This window comes from Temnothorax curvispinosus, unplaced genomic scaffold, assembly GCF_003070985.1.
Source record: "Temnothorax curvispinosus isolate PA1 unplaced genomic scaffold, ASM307098v1 QBEX01003210.1, whole genome shotgun sequence".
In the NCBI taxonomy this organism is placed as follows: domain Eukaryota; kingdom Metazoa; phylum Arthropoda; class Insecta; order Hymenoptera; family Formicidae; genus Temnothorax; species Temnothorax curvispinosus.
Window position 1 is genome coordinate 111,756 of NW_020212990.1, and position 11,269 is coordinate 123,024.

Below are 11,269 nucleotides of genomic sequence, written 5' to 3' on the forward strand. Positions count from 1 at the left end.
CAATCTGCTTAATGGACAAATACGATTGGTCATTTCCAATGGACTAATCAACGATTAAAAGTTAATCGGAGTTTAGTCGAAGTGGCCCTTTGTCCGCATCCCTATAAAGAGATACCGGCGCGTGCGTCACGCGCGGTGTGAACACTGTGAATTCGCAATAATCGCGTTCGCGTTCCGCGAAGTGCCCTCCCCCCCTTCCATCTTCGCTTCTGCGTGCCCCGCGGCCGCGTATCAGCTGTTCGATGACAGTTTGCCAACCGTTGGAGGAGGTCGCAGGCGCTGCGAAATAGTGAAGCGAGATAGTTCGCGTTGTTTGGGATGTGACAGCAATATGGCTATCTGGTGATTAGCAATTCGGAGCGAAAACGGGACAAAGGAGCAGCTCGGTTCTTATGACAATAGACGCCGCTCCATCCGCGCGGCGCACCGTCGTTCCGTCGTACCGTTGTGGCAGTTAAACGGGAGTATATACAGGATGCTGGAGCTCGAGGTGGTGCCCGAGAGGTCCCTCGGATGCGAGCAATGGGAATTTATTTTGGGCAAGTGACGAAACGCAAGCGCAAAACGCACGCGAGTGACGCGAGCGTGCGTTGTTATGGTTTGCAACACCACGCAAACCGACTTCTCTCTCTCTCTCTTTCTCTCTCTCCTTCTCTCTCCCTCCCTCGTCAAGTTTTACGATCGAATCGGGTCGTGCGAGACGAGAACGGGCGACCGTGGCCCGTCCACTTTGTCCCACATAGCTGCACGATTCGTCCTTGTGTCCTTCTGCTGCCCTATTATTGTCATCTCTATTGTCCGTCCGAACGTGATACTTTATGACGAACGAAAACGAATACGAACGCTTCTTTCCCCTTTTCTTTTATCATCATACGTATGATGTAACACAGTACGTGACTCTCTTTTTGAATAAATAAATGCCCTTGCGACAAGTATATAAAAATAGAAGTCAAGGTCCGCGGGTCAACATTGGCGGAAGTACAGGCGATTTGTTCTATTTTGTGAAAATAGTATGCAAATTAGTCTTCCAATTGGTCTCTTTGTTAACTGAACTTGTTTTTGTGGAAAGATACTACGTACTCCATTTCCAAGTTTCTAAGCTCTTTTTTTTATATAGTTTTGTATAGGCAAACTCTTGTTTGCTATGTGGGAGAGAAGCATTAATTTACTTCAAGATCCGAATATTAAGCTTGTTATATTGCAGGTATGCACTTTTCTCAATCGGTATCGATAATACAATCTCAAGTCGGAGTTATAAGGGGAGTGCAAGTACTTTATAGCGACACTGTAAGTACATTCAACGCCTAAGTTGGCATGAGACTTGTACACACACACACACACAAGCATAATGCGCACAAAGTAAATTTGTTTTTAAATGCGTAAATAAGTAATACCTTTACATGCATTGTGTACACACTTAAATAGCATAATAAGATAATACATGAAGCATTATGCACGTTCGCAGAATCCGTTAGACGTAGATCTAGTAATAAATTTACCTCACGACGGCATTCGGCTTATATTCGATCCTGTTGTACAAAGGCTTAAGATAATTGAGATATATAACATGAAGTTAGTAAAATTGAAATATTGCGGCTTGCCATTCAATTCGCCGGAAGTGTTACCTTCAATCGAGCAGATAGAGCATTCGTTTGGCGCGACTCATCCTGGGGTTTACGATAGCGAGAAGCAGGTAAGCAACTATCTGTATAATTCAGTCACAAATGTGAAACCATAGAAAGCTTATTGTTCAAAATAATTATTTTAAAAATAATTATGTGATAGCTATATGATAATAAATTATAAATTGCAGGTGTTTGTATTGAATTTTCGAGGACTGTCGTTTTACTTTCCAATCGACTCGAAATTTCAACCTGGTTATGCCCACGGATTAGGCTCGTTACAGTTTCCCAACGGGACTTCTCCTCTGGTCGCAAAAACAGCGATTTACGTTGGAAATATGCCAGCCGGAGGTAGCGGCGAAGAACACGGTTCCAAAACTCCGCCGCCACCTTTGCCACTTGTAATTATGTTTGATCATCTCGCGATTAAGCTGAAGGATAAGACAAAAAATTCGGACGTACAATGTGTCTTTAACGGATCTGTCTTCACAAACAGGCCTGTTACCATAATAACTTGTACTTGGAGAAAGCTGATATCATTCGAGACAAAACACGTACTCGAGGGCTCAGATTACACCTTTTTACGGAAGGTAGTTCTGGAACGAGAGCATTGCTGGAGCCGAAAAAGCGATGTCTGACCAAAGAGGTTGCCCTTCATCAATATATACTTTTTTTTTACCAAGAAATAATACGACAGCATCTAAATATTTTAAGTACAGATTTCAAACGTGCAATCCGCGACTGCTAAAAAGAATCTGCGTTTCAATTTATTCTATCGAATACGAATTTCAATACGCTAAAAGAATTACCTTGTTCTTATGTATAGAGCAAGATAATTTGTAGTTTTTCATTTCTGATGTTATAATTTATGATTTCAGGTGTTGTTCGGTGATACTTGCGAGGACGTTTTAAGCGCGATTGGTGCCCCGTCTAGAGTGTTCTACAAAGCGGAGGATAAGATGCGTATCCATAGTCCACACGCGCACAAACGGGACAAGACAAGGCGGTCAGACTTTTTCTATAATTATTTTACTTTAGGCTTGGTAAGTACATCTTTTTATCTAGTGAGATGACACGAGCTTACTTTTACGAATCAAAACAGTACAATAAATTAATGTCGTTAAAAATGTTGCTTATTATTTATATCTAAAAGGGATCAATTCAAGTACTTTGCCTTTTTCTCTTTAAACTAAATTACAGAAAAAATAGATATTTGATTAGGTATATAGATGATTATTGTTTTAAATTCAACATTTAAATGTATGGATTTAACTGGGCAGATAATTAACAGATAGATTGATCAGGACAATACTTCTGCACGATATTATGGCCCATGTCATTCTCGAATATGTTTTCTCTTTGTCCATTGATCTCACTTTCCACACTTAACATGCGATTCTTTGCAGGATGTCTTGTTCAACGCTAAAACTCAATGTATAAAAAAGTTTGTACTTCACACGAATTATCCGGGACACTATAACTTTAACATGTATCACCGTTGTGAATTTTCTCTGACTCTGCCTCCTGAAAATAATTCCACGGAATCGGGAAAGCTGATCGACGTTTCCCCCTCTCCTGTTACAGTAGGATCTTTAAGTCCTCTATACGCATGATATTTAATGCATTATGCTATCGATACTAATGAATCTTAATTCTGTCGCAGATCACTGCCTACACAAAATGGGACAGAGTGAGCGAACAATTGAAGGCGAGCGCGCGACCTGTGGTTTTGAATCGCGCGTCTTCGACAAACACAACCAACCCGTTCGGCTGTACGTTTTGCTACGGCATACGAGACGCGATTGTCGAAGTCATGGCGAATCAACATATCGCAAGTGTAACTTTATATAAAACTGCGTGACGTCGATAATTCACACGATGTAAGGCATTACGTAGCGTGATTCATGACGAACAGTTGAGGATGAGAAATTACTTTAGCTAAACTTTCAAGGTCTTAAGTTTGCCAGTTTTTAAACGAGATATATGTGACGAGAACGATGCGTAGAGCGCTCTGGAAAGCTTTTTTTAACGTATAACCGATTATTTTAGGGTACAAGAATGATAAATAAGTGTTACATAATGCGTGAATATTAAGACGACTAAACGATGACCGTATAGGATGTGTATAAAGTTCAAGAACAAAAATATGGAAAGTAAAAAAAAAAATGATATATCACTTCGAGATATATGCGATCACTCACGTAAAACTGGTCATTTCTCTTCTCAAGCCTCGTCTCGCAGCTATGGATACTTGGATCAATTTAGAGTCTATCTTAACAAAGGTTTCGGTAGTTGTCTTTTTTGTTTTGTGACGTCTTAATTTCTAATCTTCACGCAACGTTAGAACTAGCTGGAAGATACACAGCTATCACTATAACGCGACAAAAACTATTGTATTGTCAAGCATACTACTTTTTTTCTACATGTAGAGTTAAAAAAGCATAATTTTACCATATTACATAAGTTAACATATCTGTACAAATAATCGTAAGTTTATGTAAGTTCGATAATTCTAAGAAATACGCGAAGATAATACTGGAACTTTATAGTAGGCTCTCTGAAAATTTTCGACAAGACATTATAGTGGCTCTTCGTAATGAACGTGAAAACCACTATAGTGACTGCTAGTAGCAAAGATAAAATATATCTAAACGTAAAATTAAAATTCTTATCGTAATTAAATAAAGATAAAATTTTTATTTAGTTTTATCTTCGAACGATAATCGATATTTATCATTTTAATTAATTTATATCTCGATGATGATCATTGTTTAAGAAAACATTTATTCGAAGAATCTGTAGCTGGAAGAAAGGCGATATTACTTCAAGACGCGTCAAATTTTGTCTTATGATTTCTGTAAGAAACTGAAAAAGTCGATATATACATTATTGTATTATTAAAAGATACGCAGATACTAATAATTTGGTTTAATAATACTTAATCACTTATTTGGAACTATAGTGTCTCCCGTGTCTCCTAATTGTCATCTTTTGTCAATATTAATTGTTATAATTGTATAATCATTATACAATTATAACGATTAATATGATAACGGAATTTATTAGATAACGTAAATTATTAGTATCCGCAAAAAGTATTTTAACTCGACAATTATGAAGACAAAGGCAGAAGAAAAAGAAAACTGGACAGAAAATACTATATAAATTTTTATAGGCGATATGATCTTTTTAATCGATTATAAGGGTTGTTATTAATATAATCCTGGTGTATGATATTACCCTTATATAGAGATAAGGTAAGAAAGTAAGTCGGCTCTCAATTTTCGTATAATGTGGCAAATTTTTTAACGTGGGTACGAAGAAAAATAATAAATGTGTGAGAAAAATCGAAATTGCACGTATACCCTGATTATCGTGTTCTCTTTCATTATAAGATTGCGCGGATTCTCACCCAGCACAAAATGTCGTCTGAGTGTGACGAAAAAAGAATTATAAATAATATTATGTAACATAATAAAAATATTTGTTGTATCTACGCGCTTTCGTTGATTTTCCCGTTAATAATGTTTTTAAATTTTATTTCGCATTATATATAATTACAATCGTTTACTAGATATTTAATGTTTTTTTTATACATTATAATTATTATAAGTATTTCATTAAATCAGCTGATCAAAGTAAATATTTGTTCGAGTCGAGTTGCTGAACTGCGCATGCGGTCGAGTAACCTAACCTTACTGTCTTGTCATTCTTGTCTAATAAACATGCTTATCAATATATCAATTTAGAAACGTGTAATTTCACGCCATTATTAGACATGAATTAACACACGTCGATTAAGTTTCCTGGAAATCTGCTATTTCAGAGAAATAGCATTTCGCCACGTAATTTATTTCCGAGCGTCTCGACCAACGGGCCATCACACATGAGAGCTGGATCGTGTGGGGATCACTTTTATTTTGGAATAATTCGCTCAAAGGCAAGATGATAAAGGACGAAGGACAGAAGGAGGGAACGAGCTTGCGGAATGTCCTCGTTACCTCGCTTATCGTGAGTGAATTGCTACGCACAACTTGCGTTTGCAAGTGTCATCACACACACGTGACTGTTGCACACGTGGCACATGTTTTAATTCTTCAACAATAGCATTATTTTGAATGATATTTACATAATTAAACGTTCATGAATACATCGTGATTGTAAAAAAAGAAGGCGTTAACTATATAGAGTTACTCTGTATTGTCAATTTCCAGGATGTTTATTAATAATTAATAAGACGGACTATAATTGATTTCTCTTTTCATTGAGATTTCATATCAAAAAGCTTTTTCTCATTTTATATGTCATGAATAAACGAGGGTTGATAAAAGATAAAAAGAGGAAAAGAAGATAAAATTATACTTTTGTTCATATAATAATGCTTACATAGGCAGGAGGTGCAGCAGGGACGTTCGTGGACATTGCGTTGTTTCCGCTGGACACGCTGAAGACTCGACTGCAGAGTGCTCAAGGATTTTTAAAGACGGGAGGCTTCACAGGTCTTTATAAAGGGATCTGTCCAGTCATAGTTGGATCCGCACCAACAGGTAACGCAACAGATATACGCAGTATATTTAGGAAATAATTTTCTCCTGTATCAAGAATTTTCAAATTTATCATTATACGTGATATTAATATATTTCTCATTCCAGCTGCGCTGTTTTTTCTAACATATGAAGAAATCAAGACTGTAATGCAACCTAGGATTTCCGCGGATTATTATACTCCACTTCACATGGGAGCAGCAGCAATGGGAGAAATGGTATTACTTTAATAATTATTATCTCTCTTGTGACGAATAAATTAATCAAATAAATTTATCAATTAATGGTATTTCAGTCTACGTTAGATCATTGTATTTATAATGCTTTGATTGAAATTGAAGAACTTTGTACATATATGTTTACATAGGTAGGAGTAAGGATAGGTAGAATATACTTTTATTATGTAACAAGCTCTTCAGAGAGTCCAAGTGTGTTATAAACTCAATTATTTAACGTAGAATACTGTTGATTTACTTGATTAATACATTTGTCATGAAAGAAAAAGCTTTAATCATGTATTGTTATTTTATATGTAAAGGTAGCATGTTTAATACGAGTTCCAGTGGAAGTTACGAAACAGAGGAGACAGGCACTGATATATGATAAAAAGTTGCTTGATCTTAAATTGTTGTATCGTGGATATTGGAGCACGGTGTTACGAGACACGCCGTTTAGCATTGTACAGTTTCCATTGTGGGAATACTTAAAAAAGACCTATAGTTTATATGCTGAAAGAGAAATATATCCTGTGGAAAGTGCAATCTGTGGTGCAATTGCAGGTTCTTATACTATATTCTCACGCTGCTAAAATAGAAAATGAGATAAATTATAATTTTGCATAAACAGAAAGCACTCTGTATCTTATCTTATCTATATGTGTCACGTAATTTTCAGGAGGCGTCTCTGCGGCTGTTACCACTCCGTTAGACGTTGCAAAAACGAGAATAATGCTGGCAAATAGAACATCGCTTTCATCAGAATTAAAAATGTTTAATGTACTTCATGGAGTATATTTACAGAACGGTTTTTACGGGTAAGTATCTTTCGCAATTTTTTTTTTCCGACTGAAATCGATAATTTCAATTTTTTTTTATTTATTGAAACAATTACATGTATTATTGTAAAGTAAAGTTTTACTAAATATTTCAATATCAACAGACTGTTTGCTGGTTTTGGGCCAAGAGTAATGTGGATTACATTAGGAGGTTTTATTTTCTTTGGAGTTTACGAAGAAGCAAAAGCACTTACGCATACGATATTTCCAATGCTAAAATAAAAATATAATTGTGCCTATCCTTATGTGGAAAAGTATTATTTCTAATATTTTGCAACGTGTATAAAATGTTTATTTTTTTATTGTACAAAATCGTCCCGATGATAACAATATTGACATAACAATATATTATTTATCTAACTTATGAAGTTATGTATGAATCTAACTTATAAAAGTACAAATTTTACATTCTTTTTACCTACATAACATTTCGTTTTTATAAAAAATTATTCCTATTATGTATTATACAAAATTTCTCTTGGAAAATTTTGTTTCCTAGAAACAATCATAAACAATTCAAGTAAAAATTATGATACTAATGTAGTAAATTTTAGTTCATAGTAATTTACTATTATTTACGCGCACTTTTCTTATTTTTTATAAGAAAGAAAAGGTACACATAACAATATGCATATAAGATACGTATTTAAAAAAAAAGAGTATTATATATATTGATAACATATAACGTATAAAAATATATTGCAATTATGCAAAATATTGCAAGATATGTGATATTTTAATCATTGGCATTTACAGTTTGGATTTTAAAGTATTCATTAACTTTTCCAATTTCATTGCTTTCTGCATATTTCCGCTAATATTTAATTTGCCTGTCATAAATGCAGAAACCGGTTTTAGTTTGCCTGTCAACAAAAAGTAAGTTTAAAAGAATGATATATTAGTAACATCAATAACATCTGTATGTATATAATTTATATAGATATAGCAATATACGATAGTAGTAAAACGACGATACAGTAATATAACAAGTACGAGAGTAAACTCAAGAGAAAGTTACAAGGTCTGCACCTACCTGAAAACATAGCAAAAAAATTGTCTGAATCCATTGTAAGAGTTGCATCTGCGGGCTGACTCGGTTCTCCTTTGCCAGTAGCACCTTTTCCATTTTTCAAATCAATGAACCATACGCCGGATTCTTTCCCTAAAAATAAAATATGTATCTATTCTCTCATCTAGTGCGTTATCGTGTATTACAGCGCTCAAATCAATATAAATGAAATTACCTTTTACGTTAAATTGATATATAGCACCAGTTTTGCTAACCAATTCGCTACTTAAATTTGCATTGATGGCATTAAATACACGTGCCATCTGACCAGGTTCTTCACTCGTTTTATCAGGACTCGTTTTTATAAGGTTATCTTGGGTATCATCCAGAAAGAAGTCCATCATTAATTGGTCCTTATTTGCTAAATAAAAAATTACGAATATTTATTATTGAAGTATTATTAAAATATTTATTACTACAAAATATAAATGAAATCTAACATTACCTGGATTACACGCGTAGTCTGTAAAATCAGTAATGCCTTCATTCTTTAATATGTCTTCGTCAATCAGAAATTGGCCAGTGACGGATTTACTATCTTTACAAAGTAATGCGTAAACAGCATCGCTCATAATTTCAGGTTTTCGACAGGCATTACTCGAGTCCGGGCCTGACAGCATGTCCATTGCAGCAGTATGTATAGCTAAAAACAAAATAATTTATAATAAGTTTTTCATAATTATATAATATTACTTCCTTACTGATCATGTCTAGTAAAATTAAATGTGATAAGAATATACCTGTCTTAGGCCACACAGCGTTAACCGCAATGCCGTCAGGCTTGAATTCTTCCGCCATACCAAGGACACACATGGACATACCGTACTTAGCCATAGTGTATGCGACATGATTTTTAAACCATACCGGTTTCATGTTCAATGGTGGACTTATATTAACTATGTGCGGATTCGTGCTTTTCTTGAGATACGGTATGCATACCTTCGATCTACAATACAAATTTTATTGCTCGGTAACAGCACGAACATGAGAAAATACGTGATAATTTCAAAAAGTTTTCCTAATCAATTGCTTTTATATATATGGTTAATTTATTTAAGTACTAAACTAAATGTTAAGCATTAAAAAACTTGCAAGCATTGTAAGAATGAAACCTACACGAGAAAAGTTCCTCTAGCGTTAATATTATTCATTAGATCATATCTCTTCATATCGGTTGAAAGAGTATCCGTCAAAGAAATAGCGCTCGCATTGTTCACAACAACGTCTATACCACCGAATTTAGCGACAGCATTCTCCACCGCGTTAATCACCTGCTTCTCATCGCGTACATCCACGACACAAGGTAGAGCTTTACCGCCAGCTGCTTCGACTGAAAAATATATTTTCCACATTAGACCTCTAAATCTGGAAAGCAATGAGTAAAAGTCTGAAGATTAACTTGAAATAATTTCGTTTAAGCAATTTAATCAAATAAGATAAACTAAATAAAAAATTAATTATACCAGGCTAATATGCTGTCTATAAAATATTAATGTTCTATTTCTACTTGTGTTAGATATCGGTATCAAAACTAATAATTTTATTAACACAAGTACAAGAACAATAGAGACACTCAATTTTTTTAATTCACAGCCATTAAATATTAAGATTGCAAAAATCTCAAATTTGTTGAAAAATTAATTGACAATTACTTTCAGTAGCCGCCGTATAAATGGTACCCGGTAACTTTGGATGTGGTTCGGCAGTTTTTGCAGCGATAACGATATTAGCACCATCCTTTGCTGCTTTCAGAGCTATACTCTTGCCAATACCTCTCGAAGCTCCCGTAATAAAAATTGTGCGACCAGCCAACTTCCTGTTCAAATATTGGTCACAATTAGTATTGCTTCTTTCAACGACATTTATGATAACGTTGTTATTTATGTGGACATTTACGTATTGCTAAATGCTATATATTATTTAACAAACATCATATATTACTGTTCACGAGTGAGACATATAAATGACATGTCGTAACGATCTTACATCTGTTTTCATTTCTATAAAATTAAAACGATAATTATAAAATAATTTATACGTTAATTATTAGACTATTAAACCAAGTTTAATTAGTAACGTATATTATTAAATTAGAATTAAAGTAATACCGTCAAAATAATAATGACATCAATCATAAATAGGTCTTATTGTTTAAATAACTTCGATTTCCACGTGTAAACATCAAAAAGTTTTCAGCAGTTCAGTAAAATTAATGGAAAGTAGCAATTAATAGTCTAATCCGCAAAGTTGCATTTTGCATGAGCAGTGAAACGATAAACGTGTTCTACATCTTTTTAGATAAATCATGGAAGCAAGTCCACGTAGACAATACAAATCAGACATATTTATACACAAGTTCGCACTATCCTCCACTATCCGGGTAAAATTTTGCTGAATCATACAGGATTGCGGTCCACGAGTTTCACAACAGTAAAAACCACAGTAAAACGACGCTTACCCCGTGTTAATCATTCTTCCGCGTTGTTATTTTTCGATATGTTGGCGTATCAAATGTCAACGTCGGTCGTTTTGATACGTGGTCAGGTGATCGTAAACCGAATTGCGGGTCAGGCAACGTCCGAGTTACAGAATGCTGAATCGAATACTGGACAAGTATCAAAAATATCTTCCTTACGGCCACTTCGAATTCAATGAATTCAATCCCCACTCGTTTCGAAGGTTCAAAGTACATCAGAATACATCACATATCGCTAGGTAAAGGCCCCTGAGTGCGTTTATATATATGATTAACAGTCATTCCGCAAGTCGAACGAGTCTTGACATTTTCCGTGAAATATATATATGTATCTATTATATATAATCTATATATCTATCTATATATATTCGTATCCCTAATACGACATCTGCATTAATTTCAGAAACGAAGATATCTGATCTCGGTACAATCGACGTCGGTAAACTCACATCGCATCTCTTTACCTATACGCGATAAACTAGTGATTACCTGTATAGTGTATAT

General features: G+C 34.8%; 3 protein-coding genes across 4 annotated transcripts; 2 read left to right on the forward strand and 1 right to left on the reverse strand.

Moving 5' to 3' along the window:
• The first annotated feature begins 197 nt into the window (after positions 1-197).
• LOC112452305 (UPF0183 protein CG7083) lies at positions 198-4,330 on the forward strand. 2 transcript variants are annotated; one of them, XM_025012430.1, is made up of 8 exons: positions 198-539; positions 1,205-1,287; positions 1,466-1,693; positions 1,814-2,023; positions 2,119-2,268; positions 2,501-2,665; positions 3,029-3,205; positions 3,286-4,330. In XM_025012430.1, the coding sequence occupies exons 1-8, from the start codon at positions 476-478 to the stop codon at positions 3,481-3,483; spliced, it is 1,275 nt and encodes a 424-aa protein (XP_024868198.1). In that variant the 5' UTR covers positions 198-475; the 3' UTR covers positions 3,484-4,330. The 2 variants fall into 2 exon arrangements, with proteins under 2 accessions (XP_024868198.1, XP_024868199.1); XM_025012431.1 differs by lacking the exon at positions 198-539 and adding an exon at positions 547-889.
• Positions 4,331-5,286: 956 nt separating this feature from the next.
• On the forward strand, positions 5,287-7,465 carry LOC112452310 (S-adenosylmethionine mitochondrial carrier protein homolog). Its single transcript, XM_025012435.1, has 6 exons — positions 5,287-5,633; positions 6,013-6,169; positions 6,275-6,384; positions 6,705-6,945; positions 7,061-7,199; positions 7,325-7,465. Exons 1-6 carry the CDS (start codon positions 5,568-5,570, stop codon positions 7,440-7,442), a joined length of 831 nt encoding a protein of 276 aa, XP_024868203.1. The 5' UTR covers positions 5,287-5,567; the 3' UTR covers positions 7,443-7,465.
• Positions 7,466-7,503: 38 nt separating this feature from the next.
• Positions 7,504-10,761, reverse strand: LOC112452309 (hydroxysteroid dehydrogenase-like protein 2). The gene is made up of 8 exons (XM_025012434.1): positions 10,748-10,761; positions 9,942-10,105; positions 9,406-9,619; positions 9,030-9,235; positions 8,735-8,932; positions 8,465-8,650; positions 8,254-8,382; positions 7,504-8,083 (listed from the first exon to the last, which is right to left on the reverse strand). The coding sequence occupies exons 1-8, from the start codon at positions 10,759-10,761 to the stop codon at positions 7,971-7,973; spliced, it is 1,224 nt and encodes a 407-aa protein (XP_024868202.1). The 3' UTR covers positions 7,504-7,970.
• Positions 10,762-11,269: the final 508 nt, after the last annotated feature.